Below are 19,231 nucleotides of genomic sequence, written 5' to 3'. Positions count from 1 at the left end.
CAGGGTGGTCAGGGAACCTGTCCTCCCATTTCCGCTCCGCCCCCCACCCCCGCTCGTTCCCTCAACAGGTGTTGGGGGCGCACCCGAGGGCCCCCAGGAGGGAATGAAGGGAGAGAATTGGGGGCCCAGGGCTGCTGCTGGGGAAGAGGTGTGAGCAGGAGACTTGGGGGTGCAGGAGCCCTGCATGTGGGTGGCTGGCTTCTCGCATCAGGCTGGTCTGGTGGAGAGAATGACCTCACCTGCTTGGAGAAGCCCTTGGCTGGTGCTGGGGTCTGGGGTCGGGGAGGGGTCCCCAGGGCCAGACAGAGAGGAGCGTGGGGGTGGGGATCCCTCCCCCGGCCTGGCTGCAGCCCAGCAGTGGCTGCCTGTGGTCTGGCCCCAGAGCGGGGGACAGACCTCCCCCGTGGCTGGCACCGGCTCAGGGACCTCTTCCCAGCCGCGGCTCGGAAAGTGAGAGGGGCTGACGTGGGACTGACCTCACACCCGCCCCCCCTCCTCCAGCGCCTCTCCTGGGGGTTCGCTGCTGCTGGGAACAGGACCTCCCGGGGGTCCCGGGGGGAGAGGAGGCACCTAGAAGATGAGGCAGGCTGAACCGAGTGGGGGGTCCTGGAGGCCCCAGCCAGGGGCAGGGGCAGGTGTGGAGGAGACAGAAAGGCCTCCTTGAACCCCAAAACCTCCTCTGCTGCCTCTGGGAGATCTGAGGTTTCCCTTAGAAGAGTCACCATGGGGGGGGGGTGCTTTAGAAAGTTCTAGAGGGCAGAGGGGACTTGGACACTCATATGCTAACCTGTCCCACTCACCCTCTGCCCAGGCATCATCACACCTACTTCTCTCAAGGGCCGTGGGCATTCATGTGACAGGAGGAAACTGAGGCACAGAGGATTGAAGAAACTTGCCTAAGCTGGAAAGGAGAGGGTCGGTGTGCAAACCCGGGCGTGCCAGAGCCCTAGCCCCATGGGTCAGCCCTTCTCGGCCTGGGATGCACAGAAGCTCCTGAAAGCCGCACTGCAATGCAGCGTTTCATTTGGCCTGAGGTGGGGCCTGGGTCCCGCATTTCTCAGCTCCCGGGGCTGGGGACATGCTGGTCTGTGCTCTGTTTCCTTGACGTCAGGTAAAACGGTGAAGGTCCTGGCATCGGCCTTCAGTAAATGGACGCACGCTCTCTATTTCCTGTGAAAGTCCCTAAAACACGCTGTGTGCATAAAAGGTGCTCGATAAACAGTGGGTGTCACTGTCCCCTGTGAAACACGACCGTAGTGAGGAGGAGCTTGGTGAATTCTAGAGCCTTGTGCCCACAGGTCATCGGAACTGAAGTGGACTTAGAGTTAAGCGGAGGCATCACGGAGGACTTCCTGGAGGAGGTGGCATTTGAGATGGGACTTGAAGGACCAGGAAGAATTCTCCGTAGAGCCAAGGAGGCCGGGCATTGGAGACAAAGGGGAGAGCAGAGCCCAGGTATGGAGAGGTGAAAAAATGGGACAGATCACAGACCGCCCCCCCCCGCCCCCGCCCCAAGCCACGTGGTGGCCGGAGGAAGGGGGTGTGGGGCAGGTGACCCGAAAAGGTTACGTGGCGCAGGACCAGCTATGTGATTTGCAAAATGGAAATGCAGGGCCGCTTGGAGGGGGATGGGTGTTTGGATCCGTGTCCTCCAGCTGCTATATCACATTATCACAAAGTGGGTGGCTTAAAACAGCAGCCACTGATTCTCTCATGAGTACGGAGGCCGGAAGCCCCAGTGCCCAGGGGTCAGGGAGGCTGAGCTCCCTCTGAAGGCTCTGGGGAGGGTCCTTGCTGCCTCGTCCAGCTCCCGTGGCCCCGAACTCCTTGCCTGCGGCCACATCACACCGATGCCTGCCTCCGCCTTCACGGGGCCTCCTCTCCTTCCCTCCGTCACTCTTCTAAGGACACTTGGAATAATCCGGAGGATCTCACCTCGAGATCCTCAGCTTCATGACATCTGCAAAGATTCTTTTTCCAAATTAGGCCACATGCACAGGTTCCCTGGGCGAGCACGTGGACATGGCCTTTCGGGGGCCACGATCCATTCATTCGGGGGGCCCCTGCCACGGCCGGTGCAGGGCAGGCGAAGGAAAATGCCTCGCGTTCTGCCCGTGTCTGGCCTTGGCCTGCGACACATTCTTCTTCAAAGAACCGTCCTCCTGGGGACGGGGCAGCCTCCAGCTTGGCCTGCGGTGGCCAGAGGGGTGGGGCCTGGGGGAGCGGGGCCAGAGGAGGCCTGCTGACAGGTAGGGCCCTTCCCGGCTTTGATTCATTGACCGTCTGGGCAAGGGCTGGCCCGAGCCTCCAGGAATTACAAAAATGCCTCACACATACTTTCCCCCGGCGGGCGGTTTTATGCTCGGTCTGCAGAGAAGGCCTGTCTGCTCGGCTAACCCCGCAGCCCCCGTCCCCTCTCCTGTCTGCACGCCGCCCACCTCTCCCCCCGGAGGAGACACCCTCTCTCCTAACGGCCTGGTCAGGGCGGCCGCAGTGGGCCGGGCTTGACCGCGTCCTCATAATTGAAATAGTTGGCCCCTGCATGTAGGCCAGAGCAGGGTGGTGCTTCCCCCAAGTCAAAGGGAGGGGTTCGGGCTGGGCTCCGCTCAAGGCGGGAGCGGGCGTGGGCAGCGTCCTGGGATGCTGAAGCCAGCAGCCCGGCGACAGGCTCTCCGCCGGACCCCAGAGGACCCCAGTGGCCTGGGAGTGAGGCCGGGAGGGAGGCCCAAGGCTCGCTGACCCCACGTCCCTGCCTCTGTCCCAGTGCTGTCCTTCCCAGCCCTCCCCCTCGTGCACCACCGGGCCTCACTCCAGCCTCACAGGATCTTCCATGTTGTAGGAAGAACATATGTTGCTTAAAAGGTGTTTCAAAATCCGGGGGGCAGAGGGAGCTTGAGACCCCTGTTTTGCACCCTCGGGACTCAGAAGTCCACGTGTGGGTCAGGCCGAGGCCCCAGTTGGTGTCTCTGTCATCCTGGGTCCTTCTAGAAACCCCCTCACTGGGTTGCATTGGATGCTGGGCATTCGCTTTTGCAAAGGCCGCTGCCAAAGGAACAGGTGGAGGCCGGCTCATCAACCACCACCCTCCGGGGGTCTCGAGGGAGAAATCCCTGCCCCCCACCCAACCCCCAACAGGCTCCGTTTTCCCGGAGGCTCGAGAAAGCCTCCCCCTTTCTGACTGTGAGAACTGCTTGAGTTCAGGTCACATTTCCCTTTTCCCTTTGGCTGCTAGGAATCTCAAAGCCACGGCAATTCTGTGGCCCTTCGTGACCTGAAACATTTATTTGCCTTCTTCCTGTGGCTTAGCTTTCTCTGCCTGCTGCTATCTCCCCTGATGCTGATTCGCTTTATCAGTTGTATCAGTGTTTTTATGATGTGCCTACTGTTGTAAGCTGCTTTCCGTGCTGTTTGGAACAAAGAGAACCCTAAGTGAGGACAGTGGTTCCATTGTGACGTTAGATTTATTGCTGAAAATGTGGGTTTTTTAGCGTGATCAGTGAATTCCCCTTCCGCATAGTCAGTATTTAGGGCAGAGGTGACCTGAGAAGTTCTCTCCCTTCCACCTCTGAGCCTCAGCACCTTGGCTCATAGAAGCCCTCAGGGTCCCGACCAGGTGAGTGACAGGTGATGAACATGAAGATAAGCAAATATCGCCCAGATCGGTGTGACTCGGCGATTGAGCGGCGATCCTGGAACCAAGAGGTCACCATGCGATTCCCGGTCGGGGCACAGGCCCGGGTTGCGGGCTCGATCCCCAGTGTGGGGCGTGCAGGAGGCAGCCGAGCCATGATTCTCTCTCCTCATTGATGTTTCTATCTCTCTCTCTCCCCCTCCCTTCCTCTCTGAAATCAATAAAAATATTTAAAAAAGAAGAGAAAGATAAGCAAATATCTCCCAAACTGAGTGAGGTCAAGATGGTCCCTTCGCCTCCCAGGCCTCAGCCTGTGAAATGGGCACAGTCACGGGTCCGACCCTCAGAACAGCCGGGGGAAGTGATGACGGGGCAGAAAACGCTTCGTAAATGGCAAGGGACAGAACCACCGCCGAGCCGTGGGCTTGTGCACCCAGGGGCATGGCTGTTGGCCATCTTCCTCCGGGGGTGGGGGTCCTCCTGGCCTTTGAACCCCCCCAAAAAAAGCCAGGGTGGGAGGAGGCCCTGACTCCACCACCTCGATGGGGTGAGGCAGCCTCTCTGTGCCGGGCTTCTCGGAACTGGAGCTCCGGGGCCTCAGAGACGCCATCGCTGCAGGTCTGTCAGCTAAAGGCCGCTGGGCAGACGTGGGCAGGCACAAGAGGTCCCCAGGCGGAGAGCCCGGTGCCGAGCCATGGACCATCCACTGCGGGGGGACCTCGCCCCCAGGTGACCCTCCGCCCCCAGCACATGGCTGGTCCTGCGCTCTGGACCCCCTGACGTCTCCTCGCTGAGGTGACACCTAGGCCTCCCTGTGTTTCAGCTCCAGGCCCAGAGAAGCAATTAGCAGCCACGGCTGAGGTCAGGACCAGCTGCTTTGAATAATGACCCGCCCTGGTGCCGGCCAATCCACCCATCAGCGGAGACCACAGCCCTGAGAGGACACACCTGGGGAGCTGCCGCACGTTCTGTTAAGATCTTTCCCTGGGATCTCCCCTAAAATCTCTACCCTAAACCCCTTAGGACCAGCGGTTCTCAACCTTCTGGCCCTTTCAATACAGTTCCTCATGTGGTGACCCAACCATAACATTATTTTCGTTGCTACTTCATCACTGTCATGTTGCTACTGTTATGAATCGTCATGTAAATATCCGATATGCAGGATGGTCTTAGGCGACCCCTGTGAAAGGGTCGTTCGACCGCCAAAGGGGTCGCGACCCACAGGTTGAGAACTGCTGCCTTAGGACGGAGGACCCAGTGCAGGCCCAGGCCTCCCCCTTCCCTCTCCATTCCCTCCCCCACCCCCAGCACCTTACCCCTAGGTCACCCTGAGCTCCCTCATTCCCAAGCTCCAAGGGCCGGCCCTTCCTTTGCCCCGAGAACTTGTCGGCTCGGCCCATTTCTTCCAGGAGTTGCTTTTCCTGCCTCTGCGATTTACCCAGGAAACGTTCTCTTACCGTTTGGGTCTTGGCTCTGAATTCCTTCCTCGCCGGAACTCACAGACCGAGGCTGGTCTGACCCCCACCCGTCAGACACAGCGCCTTTCCCACGCCACCCCCCTCCGCCCCCACGGGCCCACCCTGCGCGCCCCCTTCCCCGCCCCTGGCCTGGGACTCAGAGCTGTGAGGCCCTCCCTTCCGCACTCACAGGGGGAGAGGACCCCCTTGGCCCTGCAGGGAGGGCGTCCCTGCCTGGGATTCATTCTCTCCCATCTCCACCTGTGGATGGGCCGGCCGGTCCCCCTCACAGCATTTCGGCCTCATGGGCTCCTCTGGCAGCCCTGCCTTCATCGCCGACTCCGGTGGCAATGTCACAGGCAAGGGGCGGGGGGTCACAGGACCTGAGTCTCCTGGGGCGGAGAGGGGGGGCTTCCCAGCAGAGCAGGGGACCTCCCTCCCCACCACCAATAACCGAGGGGCAGTCCCTTGTTCTCTTGGCCGGGCTGGGCCAGGGCCAAGCGAGCACCTGCCCTCCCCGCGGGCAGGGCCGGGAGCCCCCAGGCAGAGGCGGCAGAACCTGCAGCCGCCCCCAGCCCCGCAGCACAGCCCTGAGGGCTGCGGCCCCGTAACTTCCGTCACTTTTGCGCTTTGGCGTTTGTTTTGTTTTCCCTGGTTTCCTAGGAAAGGGTTCTTTTGAAAAAGCCTCCAGCCCCGGCTCCCAAGCGCGAAGGGGAAGGGAGCGGACGGGGCGGGTGTGGCCTGGCCTGGGATGGAGCCTGCAGGGAGGGGAGGGGCCGGGCTGCGGGAGGAAGAGGCTAGAACAGCTGTGCGCCTGGCAGGTCGCAATGGGGATCTCAGTAAACTCGGGAGGAGCGGGCGATGGGAGGAGCGCGGGGTGGCCTCTCTCAGACGTTAGCGGGCGCAGGGACTGTCTGGGACCTTGTGAACAGGCGGGTTCTGGCCAGCAGGCCTCGGGTGGGGGGCTTGGGGGGGACAGGGGGCAGGATTCCGCGCTTCTGGTCAGCTCCTCACTGCACAGGAAGCAGGGGGCCCTGTGAGTGGTCTCCCCACTGTCACCTGGGGCCTTTGGGAGCCTCACCCCTCACTCCCAGCATCCAGGTGGCTCCCCCACTGTCCCCACCGGGCTGCGAGCTCCCGGGAGGAGCGGCCTGGATCCTGGTCACCAACACAGGACCTGACACTTACAGACATCGTGAACAAGCCAGGGGGGGGACCATCAGGAAAACGTCCCAGGTCCCCAAATGGATCTCCGCTGGGGGAGCCCAGACCCAAGCCCTAGCGCCAAGCACAGGGAAGAGGCTCGGGGCTCCCCGGGGCCCCTGTGTCTGTGGTCAGGTGCTTCCAGGCTCTCTCCTTCCCCAAGGACAGGGTCCCCGGAGGCTGGGGAGGAGGGTGCAAGCCGCCCCAGGGGCGAGGCAGGAGGAGGGAGGGCAGTGTCGGCTGTGGAGGGCTGCTCGGGCCCAGGAGAGCCGGGCGCAAAGGCCCTGGTTCTGGCCCCAGCATCCTGCCTGAGTCCGGACAGGAACCTTGAACTTCTCGCTGCGGTTGGTCATTCATTCATGCCCGCTGCTCTCGTGTCCCCGCGGATGGTCCTAGTCCTTTCCTTGAGGGCAGAGGCCTGGGCAGCTGGTATCACCCAGGTCCCTGAAGCTCCGTGGAGGGGAGACAGCCTGAGGGGAGCTAGAGGGAGGCCCTAACCAGGCGTGATCCTGGGCAAGTGGCTTCGTCGCTGAGCCTCAGTTTTCCCCTCTGTTAAATGGGCGTGATGACTCAGGGGGCTCATGGGACGACAGAAAGAGGTGAGTGAAGGAGCGAAGACATCGACTAATACCCCGCCCCTCTTTGGGGAGGCCCATCCCTTCCCTCACCCTCGCCGGCACCTTTAGTGGGTGGAGGCGCCCCCTTCCCCCCCACCCCCCCGCCCTGAGCGGAACAGAGCCCCACTCGACAGCGTGTGCAGGACAGAGACACCCCCACCCCCGACCCCTCCAGCCCCATCTCCCACATCAGGACACTCTGGAGAGCTTGCCAAGAGCAGATTCTTTATTAATTTCTTTTTTTCTTCTTTAAAAAAAAAGGATTCCTTCAGTATAAAAAAATAAATATTTTAAATATGACATTGAATAAATAAAAATAATTCTGTCAGTATGAAACATTCCCACAGGGTACATTCATCACAGAGGAATTTGTCCCCAAGGCCGAGTCTTCTCCAGCGGACAGGACGGTGGGAAATCCGGGAGGGCGCACGGAGCACGGAGCTGGCGGGGTGGGTGGGAGGGACGCCCAGGTACTGGGGTTTGGGGGGACGGGGCGGGGCGGGGGCGTGATCCGAAGGTAAAAAAATCTGTACCATCTGAAAGGAGATGAACTTCTCGCCGGATGCCCAGCTCCACCCCCACACACCGTCTGTTCTGAGGAGCCCTCGGGCAGAGCTGGGCTGCTTCTGTCGGGGGACGTCCCCACGGAGGGGACAAGGGGGGGGTGACAACAAGGAGGAGAAGAGACAAATGAACTAACGGTGCTTGGTTGTTTAACAATTTAAATAATAAATAAGGTCCCCAATACTCCTCTCTCAATAAAATGCAACATGATGGCCCTCTCCCTCCTCCTGGGCCCAGCGGGCGACCAGGGCTGCACATAGGATTCCACCCCCGCCCAGGAACAACGGGGACAGGACAGCGGCTGCCCTGCAGGGCGGAGCCTGGGAGCCAGGGGCTGTGCTGGCCCCTGAGTCTCAGAGGCGGCCCAGGTTAGCCTGGAATGGGGGGGGCGGGGGTGTTGTTCGTGTTCATGGGGTGATGGCATGATGTGCGACCCACCAGCCAAGCCTTTTGAGGCAGAGAGATGAGGCAGGCAGCAGGCTGAGATTCGAACCCATCGACCAATCGACTCATCGGAGAACATGGGATCTCCATGGTCCCTGCCACCCCCCTTACACCCACTCCAACTCCACCCCCTACCCCCACCCCAGGCCCAGGGCTGGCCGCTGCCTGCTCACCTGCCCTCGGTGGGGTTGGGGTGGGGGTTGGGGGGTCGGGGGGAGGCACTCTGAGAGGACAGAGAGGGGCAGAGCGAGTGCAAAGTACCGTAACTGCATTGGCCGAGCTGCTCAGACGGCCGCTCAGCGCTTAGCGTTGAGAAGAAGCCAGATGCTGCTCTCCTCTCTGCAGCTGCCCGAGCTCCGAGCCTGGAGGGCGTTCCTCCACTAGCCTGGCCCCAGCACAAAGGAAAAGATCGGGTTCCCTGCCTGGGAGCCCAGACATGGGTGGGGGCGTGGGGGGAGGGACCACAGCTTCCTGGTCCACATCCCAGGGCCTCCCTGGCCTCCGGAGCAGGGGCCTCCTCCCAGCCCTGCCCGCTTCCTGAGGTCCAGCCCGGCCTGCGCGCTCGCCCGCCCTCCCTCTGTGGGTGTCCGGGCCACCAGAGAAGGCGCCTCGCGCTGTGTGCGAGCCTGCTGGGTGCTGGGTGCTGGGTGCTGGGTCGTCGGGGATGCTCCAGGGCCCCCCTCGACTGCTAGTCTAGAGGAGGCAGCATGGGGACCAGGAAGCAGGAGCAGGCAGGTCACTCGGGCTGCCTGGCCCACTGCCCCCCTCTCTGCACAATTCCGGGGGCCCCCAGAGAACAGCGTCGAATGACCCCTTGGAACCAAGCAGCATGCGGCCCTGGGAAAGGGCCCCCCTCTAGCCACTCCACAGAGTGCCCCCAGCCTGCCTTGCAGCCAGGACCCTGGCACCCCAAAGCGCAGCTGGGGTGGAGGGATGGCTGACCGGTTCCCTCGGATTCTGAGCCTTCTCTGAGCTTCGCCCAGAAGGCTCGTCCCACTTGTAACATCTTCAGTTTCCAGAGCAGCCCTGCGAAGGCCTGGCCCTGGCCCTGGCCCCCCGGGAAGGGGCCACCCTACCATTTCTATTGGGTAGGGAACAGGGAAGGGGGAATTCATTTTGCCATGGAAAGCACCAATAAGTTAATATAAATAGGGCATCATAATAAATAGACGAATGTGCCGGGTCCGACACACACCACTCTGGGGCCTCAGGCGCTTCCCTGAGACCCTGACCTCAAGTTCTGCTGTCCCCTTGCTCGGGGACGGCCTCTGTCCCCCTCAAGTACCTTTGCGTGACCTCACGGGGATGTGAGCTGCCACTCCGAACGGCTCCGCCCCTCCCCTCCACGACAGATCCTCCCCCAGAAGGAAGACCTGGGTCCCCTCCCCACCGCCTCACCTGACCGTGCCACCTGCCCGCCTCCACATACCCCCCTCCGGGTCCAGCCGCCAGAACCCAGCTGTCCTGGGCCACGGGGAAGATGCGGGCAAGAGGAAGGAGAGCCCGTCCGGACTCTCGGGGCCTCTCTTCCTTCCAGCGTCTTCCCTCCCAGGCCTGCAGGCGGCTTCTCTGCCTCCCCAGGGGCCTGAACCCCAGGAACCTCCTTCCGGAACCCTCGGCCTAGCAGTTCCGAGGCCTGAGCTCCCCACCGTGTTCAAGAGGCAACGTCTCCCCCAGAGCTCCCTTCTCCGACTTCCACTCCCCGCTCCTCACACAGAGGCCCAGGGGTCCTGGGATCCCGGCCCCTGCGGCTGCCCCATCCAGACCTTCCGAAGTCTACCCAATGGGCAGCGAAGGCACGGACGCTGGTCATTCGCTGGGGGTCGGGCACCCCCCCCCCAGCCCTGCTGCCTCGCCCTGTGGCCAGAATCGCCGGAGATCACGTGTTCGGTTTGGTCACGAAGGCCCCGGCCGCGGGGACACGTGGGGCAGAAGTCCAGCCCCTCACAGCCTCACACCCCAGGGCCCGGCTGGATCTCCCCGAAAAAGAGGCTGGATCCAGGCCTCGCCGACGGGAGTTCTGATGCTGCTGGGTTTCGGCACAGTCCTCCCCGGGGGGAGCGGGCCGGCCGGGAGGGCCTCGGGGTCTGCTGGCCGATGGCACTGCGTTTGGTGAGGCTTCGGCCGGGGGGGCCACGGTGCGAGAGCCCCCGAGCCTGAGACCGTGGGCCGCCGCGCGTGCCCCGAGGCCGCCCCCTAGAAGGCCTGGGCCAGCAGCGCGATGACCTGCTTGTACTTCCCCAGGAGCTGGCAGCCCATCTTCTTCTTCTGGAAGACGTCCTTGTCCGAGGTGTCGGGGCCGTAGGCCACCTCCACGCGAGCCACGTGGTACTTGCTGCACAGGCGGCAGTGCACGTTGCTCAGGAGGCCACGCAGCGTGTCCGCCGTGGCGTTCAGCTTGCCGTGGAGGCCGACGGCGTGGGGGTTGAGGGTCCTCTGGTCCCGCGTGATGTTGCCCAGGGAGGCGCCCAGGTAGGCGATGATGCGGTACAGCTCCACCAGCCGGGCCTTCTCCGTGCCGTTGGGGTGGAAGGGCGGGAAGTCCGTCACGTTGGGGCCGCACAGCTTGTCCAGGTTGCTGGGGAACGGCTCCCCCTGGGCCGTGTACTGAGGAGCAGAGGGGTGGAGGGGAGGTGACCAGAGAGCCGGGGGCCGGCATCCCAGCCCGCTGGGCGAGCTCTCAGGACTCAGTTTCCCACCTATGGGGCAGGGACCCCACCACTGTCCTGTAGGCATCTCAGCCTGGCCGTGAGAGCCGGAAGTCATCACAGTGTGGATGCCCTTGGGAAAGGGTCAAGGCCGGAGCCAGGAAAGGTATAGCATCATCATCATCATCATCATCATCACGGTGAGGACCATGGAGGGACCGGGTGCCCACACACTTGCCCTTTCACCCACTGCACTCCCCGTCTTCCTGGGTGGCTCTGCACCTCCTGACAGCCACTGTCACTCCCAGCTGCACCCCCCCATTTACCCCCCCCCCCACTTCTGTCCCCTTTGTTCATCATCGGCCTCTGGCTCCATGTGGGGGAGAACTCCCATCTCCCCACTCCTCTGCCCACCTAACTGGGCACCTGGGGGGCGGGGCGGGAGCTGGGGGGGTCTGGGGTCGTTGAACCAAGTCCCCTCCCCGTTCTCTCCCTCCAGCTACAAAAGGGTCAGTGCCACAAACACCTCGTCCCTCCCCCTCCTTCCTCGGGGCCTGGTAGGGGCGGGGGGTGGGGGGCGGGGGGGCTTACATAGAGAATGAAGAGGGCGTTGGCACTGCTGTTGAGTTGCACCAGTTGGTTCCTGATCTGGCTCATGAGGTTGCTGTGACATGGGTGGCGCGTGACACAGGTGGCATTGACGGGGGTGATGGGCAGGGGGCTCCCCGCCCCGTGTTTCCAGTGCAGAACCAGCAGCAGGGGCACGACTCCTGGGGACAGGCAAGAGGAGTCATGAGCAGGCAGGTGGGGGTGGGCGAGGGGGCTCCGGGCAGAGGGTGGCCCTCGTCCCCCTGGGGCACCACGTCCCCTCTCAGCCTCCGGCTCTAGCTTCGTGGGGCCTGGACTCGCTGCGTCTGTGCGCCTCCCTCTCCAGGCGGCTAACTCCCTGTCCCTGCTTCTCTCCACCCTCTGACCTCTCTCTCTGCTTTTTCCCGAGAACAGGAGAGAAGGGGCAGGACCTGAGCTGTTCTCACCCGTTGGGAGCTGGGCCCAGGATGACACCAACTATCCAGCCCGAGCCTCCTGGCCCTCTGGCTGGGAGGCCCCGAGGCCCCGGCCCAGGAGGTCTAAACACACACACAAAACAAGAACAACCCCTCTGGTCCCAGCTCCCCGGGCGGTCGGATTCCTACATGTCGTTGTATAGGTTTTCTACCGACCCTCTGATCCCTCCCGAATCTGTCACGTGACGTGGGCTCCCTGGGTCATGGGTCCCCTAATTCTGTCCCCCTCCCCGCCCCGTTTCTTCTCTCTGTCCTCCTCCCCATGCGGCCACTCCCCTCCCAGAACTCCATCCAGTTCTGTGGCCCTGCGCCCCCATCCATCCCCAAATCCTCATTCAAAACTCTCTGTCCCCCAGCCCTGCCCAGCACCTCACCTCCATGCCCTCCCCCGCCTCTCTCCTACTCCTTGCCCCAGGCCCTGGGTCCGGGCGAGAAGAATCCAGGGGTCCCACAGGCCCCCCGGAGCCTCGGGGAAGAAGAGGAAATGGTGCAACCAGAAAAGGGAAAAGGTCGCAGGCAGACAGGTGGGCGGGGGAGGAAAGAAAGTGAAAGGTGACCGAAGAGTTGGGAGCTGTTGGGGCCCGTCCCCGATCGCCCCTCCCCTAGGTGCCCGCTTCCCCCCTTCACTCCTGAGTCCCCTCCGAGGGGCCGGGGTCAGCAGACCAGTGAGGCTGGGGAAGCCCTGAGGCGGGGGGGTGGGGGGGTGGGGGGGGTGGGCTGCGGTGCAGGAGCTTGGTGCCCGGGTCCCCCCAGCTGGGACAGTGGCCGCCTCAAGTTCACTCTCTGAGTGATCCCGTTCCGCCCAGCATCCCCAGGCCAGGCGGAGTCCCCGGGGTAACCGGGGACCCCCTCCCCCGGGCCCAGCTCACCTAGCACAGCCCGCAGCTTTTCAGGTTCTAGCAGATGGAGGCGGCACCTGCTCGCGTCCCAGCCAGAGTCTGCAAGCGGCTCGGCGGCGGCGCCCCTCCCGGGGAGCAGCCCGGGACGCAGTTGGAAAAGAGAAAGCGGAAAGACAGACAGAAAGAAAGGAGGGAGGGTGAGTCCGGAGGCAGCGAAGAAGCAAGGCAGCAGGGAGCTGGCAGGACTGAGGAGGAGGAGGAGCAGGAGCAGGAGCAGGAGGTGGAGGAAGGCGGCGGCGCCCCCTCCTTGGCCCGCCAACCGGCGGGCCCCCGGGCGGGAGGGCTAGGCGCGCGGTGCCGGGACCATGTGCCCGCGCTCGCCCGGGCCGGCCGGCGGCACCCAGCGCCTCCAGCGGCCGGGCCGGCTGCGCGGGCGCCCCAAGCGTCCATGTGTCGGCGGCGGCGGGTGGGTGTCCCGTCCGCGATCGCCCGCCCGGTGCTGGCTCGCAGCGGGGCGCGGAAGCCGGCGCGGGGCGGGTGGGTTTACCTGCTGCCAAGACCTTCATTATGGGCTGCACTCCAGCGGGCCTTGGAGGAGACCTTAGATGCCGGCAGTTTTCAGAGGTTCATGCTCAAAGGGGGAATTTGCCTGATTTATATACTGGAGCCTGTGTTGTAAGACAGAGAAACAGCTATATTTAGCAGGGAACCCCGTCCAGGAAGTTGTTTGAGGTGCATCATAGGAAATTATGAATGGAAGAAAGTGAGAGTGAAAGGGGGGGGGGATCGAGGGGGGAGGGTGGGGAGACCAGACTTTTTCCCTCTTCTAAGAATTTGATTGATAAAATTATAATGAACTCTTCTTCTACAAAACGCGCTGTGGTTTTCCTGAGTGGCTTGCCCTGAAGATGGGGAAGGTGTGTGTGGGGGGGGGGGGGTCCCCAGGCCGAGTCATCAGGGTCCCCAGGTAGTGGGCGCCCCAGACAGCCCTGACTCACCTGGGTTTGGGGAGGTGGCTTGAGACTAAGCAAGTAGATGGAGGCTGGCACCTGTGCCCACCCCTGATTGAGGGTTTTGGGGGACAGTGGGCAGGAGGCAGGCTGGGGTTTGGCTGAGAAGGAGATTCCAGGAAGAGGGGCTGGGACCCGGCCTGGACTTTAGACTGTAGTAAAGCGGAACTGAACGTGGGCGCAGGGAGCCACCTCATAGGTAGCCTCCCCGAACCTGCCCTGGGCAAAGGGGAGCTCCCCAGGGAACAGTTGTCCGGGGTACACCCCCCATTGACCCCATCAGCACGCCTGCATGGCTGGGGAGGGGGCTGGGAGGATGGGGGTGGGAGGTTGCTGTGACTGGGTCATTTGGGGACACACAGCTTCTGGGAAGGCGTTTGGGGTCTGGGTTTTACCTAAACTCTTTACACGCCCCCCCCCCCCCCCACGTGGAAGGTAGGCCAGCGTTCCCGCGGGGAAGGACCCTGAAGCGGAGACCGTGAGGGGCTTAGCAAGTGGGGCCTGGGTCCCTCCTGGGGCTGCAGAGGGTTGGCTGGGGAGGACGGAGCCGTGTGCCCCCCACACCTGCCCTGGAAGCCCCAGAGAATGGTGGGGGCCCCGCCAGGTGCTTCCCGAGTCTCGAAGGCAGGGTCACTCATCCTATTTGGGGGGACCAGGGCGAAATGAGCACAGGGGCGCCTCCCTTATTTAACATGAGGTGGGGGTGCTGGTCAGAGAGCAGGAACCCGGGGCCCCCCTGAGCTCATTCTCCTGGGACCCCACCGCAGCCCTGAGCAGAAAGGAGGGCGGGAGAGTTGGGTTTCCAAGGTCGGGGAGCCCCACAGCCTTTCCCTGGCCCCCAGTGCTCCCTCCCACCCCTCCCCCATCCTCCATGTGTGACCCCCACTCCTGCTCCTCGCCACACCCCAGACCTGCCCAGCCAGGCGCCCCTCCCTCCTCGTGCCAGGACGGCCCTAGTGCCTGCTGCGCTCCCCCCCCCCATACACACACACACCTGCCCCCTGCAGGCTCACTTACCCCATGTTCGGGGGACCTGGGATGTGGGGCGATAAAACTGCCTGTCCCACCTGCACTTCCCAGCAGGAAGGAGGCTGGGAGAACCCAGGCCAGCTCTCCTTCCTTTTCCCTGCCCCCCAATACCTTGTGTCTTCCTGGGGGGGACATAGAAGGCCCCACCTGGCACTTGCCCCCCATAAACCTGCTCTGTGGTCAGCTACATCCCCCAGATGCCCACCCACCCAGCCTGGCTCAGACAACCCCACAGCCCAGGGCAATGCAGCTCCCCTCCCTCTTCTCACCCCCCCCCCCCCCCCCCCCCCCCGCAGCCTCTCTTGCACAAGGGCCTGGACACTGGGAGCACGTGAACTCTGGGTCAGCCCCCAGCCCCACCCCCACATCTCTCGGACCTGTCACCTGACGCAGCTTGGATTTCAGACATGGACCCCAAATCCATTGGACAGGGGGCCCCCCCGGGGTTCCCTGCCTGAGTCTTACTAGATGTCCTGATTCTCCGGGGGCCGCCCTCCCCCGCTCCCCTGGCCCAGCCTCGCCCCAGCATCCTCTGCACGGACTTCTAGGGCCTTGCACCGCCCTCTGCGCCCCCCCCAGCCCCCATCAACCCTACAGTCACCCCCAATCACTGTAGAACCTCAGCCCCACCCCACAGGAAACAGGAAGTGGGGGCAGAGTCTAGGAGAGAAGAAACCCCTATCCCGACTGGCCCCTTCCGTGCCTCGGTTTCCCCTCTGGTGGTACCTGATGTGGTCCGTGCTCCCCCAGCGCGGCGGGCCCCTCGGCGCCCCAGGCCCAGCCCCCCGCTCCTGTCCATGTCCAGCACCACGTGCGCTGGGCCCCGGGGGCCACGGCTGGGCAGGGTCGCGGGGACGCCAGGGGGTGAGCCGCCTGCGACGTGGAAAAGGCAGCCGGGCGAGCCCCGGGCCAGCTGCGGCCTCGAGTCTGTTTTCTTCCCTCCCGCCCCAAACTGCTGCGTGTGTGTGTTTTCCCGGCTTCCTCACGGAAGGCATCCTCCCTTCTTGGCTGCCGGCTCCCGGGGTCGTGACCCCAGGCCCCACCCTGGAGTGGCAGCCCCAGCCCGGCCCCTTCCAGCCGTGACCTCATCCCCAGCCTGTCCTCTCCTGTGCACGGGGCCTGCTGGGGACTGGACCGGCCTCGGGGCGAGGGGGACAGTCGGGGCCCACGGGGGGCACCTCCGCCTGGGACGGGGGCTGCTGAGCGGGGCCCTGGGGGCCCTCTCCAGGTGGCCGTGCCGCCCACTGGCTCCTCTCCCCTCTCCAGAGAGCCAGCCCAGGCTCCAGCCGCCGGCCTTCCCAGGGCCCCTCGAGGCTCTTTCTCCTACACACGTTGGTGTGTGCCTCCACCTGCCCCCCGTTTTCTGCTCATTTCCCCCCCACAAGCCTCTCCGAGAATGTCACAGATGTTTTGTTTTCCAGGTGGGGAAACTGAGGCTCAGAGAGGTGACGCCCTTGCCCGGGGCCGCAGAGAGCGTTTACGGGAGAGCGGGGTCTGGGACCCAGGCCTCTGGCTTGCCGGCCGCAGCGGTGCCAGGAGCACCTCACGCTACGAGGGGATCGGGCGCACCAAGGCCACTTCTTCCAGGCAGCCCTCCAGGGCCTCGTCCCTCGGTGGGGACGGGTCTTAGTCCCCAGCCTTTGAGGACCTGGGTGGGGTCTGACACTCATTTGTACTATTGACAGCACCTGGCTCGGGGTTACAGCAGAGTAGATGCTAAGTTGCGTTTTGTGTTGTTTTCATTGAAGAGAGAGAGGAAGGAGGGAAAGAGGGAAGGGGGGAGAGAGAAAGAGAGACATCGATTTGTTGTTCCACCTATCTGTGCATTCATCGGTCGATGCTTGTATTGCCCTGACCAGGGATCAAACCTGCAACCTTGGGGTATCAGGACGATGTGCTGACCAAGTGAGCTGCCTGCCTGGTCAGGGCAGGCTAAGGACTTTTTCGACGCACCCTGTCATTCCCAAAACTGTCCGTGCCAAACCTATCGAAGGCAGAGAAGGTGTAGTGTCTGGAGGTTTGAAGCGTGGACTTCAGCCTCAGTCGGAGCCGAGATGGAGGTTTGGCTCTGCCCGTTGTGGGCTGGGTGTGACACTGGGGAGTTCTCACCTCCTGGCCTCAGTCTCCTCATCTGTAAAATGGGAATTAGGCGGCCGACACCAGGGGTTTGCTGTGAGGGCTCAGGGCTCAGCGCAGTTCTGGGCGCCCTGCGAGCCCTCTACCCATCGACATGGGTCCTCACCCCCTCCCTGTGAAACAGGGGTTCCTTGTTCCCATTGAACAGATGATGAGGAAATGTGGGAGCACTCCAGGGTCGAGGGGGGACAGCTGGGCAGGAGAGAGACCTGTCCACCCTCTTCTGATGGACAATGGAGGCAAGACACCCCGACAGCCTCCAGCCTCAGGGGGGCCTCAGAAAAAATGAGATGGGTCGTGGGGGGGCTGGCATAGCAGTGTGTTCACCCCCCCCCCCATGTGCCATCCTGGCCCCTGACCACCACCTCCCAGGCCTGGGCTGAGGTCCGTGGCTGAGCCGACCTCGCCGCCCCCAGCAGCTGATTCACCCCCCGGGGCCCCCTCTGACAAGGAAGGAGACAGAGATCAGCTCAGAGGGGCTTGAATCACCAGCCGCCCCCTGTGGAGCCCCAGGGGGTGCGGGGGCGGGGGCCAGCCCCCTGCCTGTCTGTCTGTCTCTTTCCTGAACCCCCGGGGCACTCAGGGTAGAGGGCAGCCTGGCCATGGCCATGGGCAGAAGGTGGCAGGGAGGCACCCTGACAGCCAGGCATCCTGTGTGGGCAGCCAGCCGCGGTTAGTCACCAGGTGAGCAGCCTTTTGGGCATCGGGGAATTCCCCAAGACCAGTGACCCAGAAACTGAGCGCTCGGGCGGGCGAGCCCCGCTGCCCAGGCGGCCCCCCTCCCGCCTCAGCGTCTCCCTCCCCTGTGCCCAGCTCAGGTCTCAGTTCTCTGAAAGCCCAGCCGGCCGCGGCTCTCGGCCACCAGCTCAACCCCGGCCCCTGCCTTGCTGCCCCCCCACCCCTGGGAAATGAGTAAGGAAATCAGAAGGTGGCCCCGGGAGAGGATGGGGGGGCCGGAGAGGCAGCCAGGAGACCGAGATGCTCAGTGATGCCTGGCACAGTCCTGGAAGTTGGGTGTCTTATCCCAAGAGGCAAAAGCACCTCACTCTTCAGCACTCAGAAATGAGGGCGTAACTACTCCGGCGGCCCCTCACCTCTCCCCACGCACCATGGGACCCTCCACGCACCTCGTGGACTTCCCTGCAAGTCAGCTTTGGGGCGAGGCTGGTGATGGTGCCCGTGGGGGAGGGCGTGGCTCAGAGCCAGGTAAACGTGGTTCAAGTCCTTGTCCACACCATTTCCGAGTGGCGAGGCCTGGAGCCACGGGCTTTCTCTCTCTAAGCCTCCACGTCTCCTCCGAACAAACTCACAGGCTGTCGTGAGGACGTTAAATGGGAAAGGCAGATAAAGTGCCTCACACGCGATAGCCCCTAACACGTGAAAGCTAACACGTGAAAGCCCCTCTAACACCTGATAGCCCCTCTAACACGTGATAGCCCTTCTAACACGTGACAGCCCCTCTAACACGTGAAAGCTAACACGTGAAAGCCCCTCTAACACGTGAAAGCCCCTCTAACACCTGATAGCCCCTCTAACACGTGATAGCCCCTCTAACACGTGAAAGCCCCTCTAACACATGACAGCCCCTCTAACACGTGAAAGCCCCTCTAACACGTGACAGCCACTCTAACACATGAAAGCCCCTCTAACACGTGAAAGCCCCTCTAACACATGACAGCCCCTCTAACACGTGATAGCCCCTCTAACACGTGACAGCCCCTCTAACACGTGAAAGCTAACACGTGAAAGCCCCTCTAACACGTGAAAGCCCCTCTAACACCTGATAGCCCCTCTAACACGTGAAAGCCCCTCTAACACGTGAAAGCCCCTCTAACACATGACAGCCCCTCTAACACGTGAAAGCCCCTCTAACACGTGACAGCCCCTCTAACACGTGAAAGCCCCTCTAACACGTGACAGCCACTCTAACACATGAAAGCCCCTCTAACACGTGAAAGCCCCTCTAACACGTGACAGCCACTCTAACACATGAAAGCCCCTCTAACACGTGAAAGCCCCTCTAACACATGACAGCCCCTCTAACACGTGATAGCCCCTCTAACACGTGACAGCCCCTCTAACACGTGACAGCCCCTCTAACACGTGAAAGCCCCTCTAACACATGACAGCCCCTCTAACACGTGATAGCCCCTCTAACACGTGACAGCCCCTCTAACACGTGAAAGCCCCTCTAACACGTGACAGCCCCTCTAACATGTGAAAGCCCCCTAACATGTGACAGCCCCTCTAACATGTGATAGCCCCTCTAACATGTGACAGCCCCTCTAACCAGGGTTTGGGTGGCCACAGGACTTGAGCTGGGCAGGCGTCCAGGGGCCAGGGCACCCCCTGAGGTCTGAGAGTTTGGCCAGGGAGGCCTCCTGGTCCTCTCAGTCAGAGCGTGGGGGGCGGGGCTGAGGGCGCAGGCAGCCCCTCAGAGCCTCAGCCAGGTGTAAGCAATGTTTTCCCCCTCGGGGCCCTGGAGAGCCCGCTGTCTTTGGGGTTCTTCAGGCCCAGGCTCGGGGGCCTATTGTGCACCCCGTCTCAGCCTCACTCCATCAAATCTCTGGCAGGGACCAGTTACACCCC

At 62.9% G+C, this 19,231-nt stretch overlaps 1 protein-coding gene across 1 annotated transcript; it reads right to left on the bottom strand.

Annotated features, from left to right (window-relative positions):
* Positions 1 to 7,120: 7,120 nt before the first annotated feature.
* Positions 7,121 to 13,135, bottom strand: LIF (LIF interleukin 6 family cytokine). The gene is made up of 3 exons (XM_036353807.1): positions 13,015 to 13,135; positions 11,156 to 11,334; positions 7,121 to 10,523 (listed from the first exon to the last, which is right to left on the bottom strand). Exons 1-3 carry the CDS (start codon positions 13,031 to 13,033, stop codon positions 10,113 to 10,115), a joined length of 609 nt encoding a protein of 202 aa, XP_036209700.1. The 5' UTR covers positions 13,034 to 13,135; the 3' UTR covers positions 7,121 to 10,112.
* Positions 13,136 to 19,231: the final 6,096 nt, after the last annotated feature.

The sequence above is a fragment of the Myotis myotis genome, unplaced genomic scaffold, assembly GCF_014108235.1.
Source record: "Myotis myotis isolate mMyoMyo1 unplaced genomic scaffold, mMyoMyo1.p scaffold_m19_p_20, whole genome shotgun sequence".
Classification (NCBI taxonomy): domain Eukaryota; kingdom Metazoa; phylum Chordata; class Mammalia; order Chiroptera; family Vespertilionidae; genus Myotis; species Myotis myotis.
Note: the sequence above shows the minus strand (reverse complement) of the source record. Positions and strands in the feature narration are given on the sequence as shown.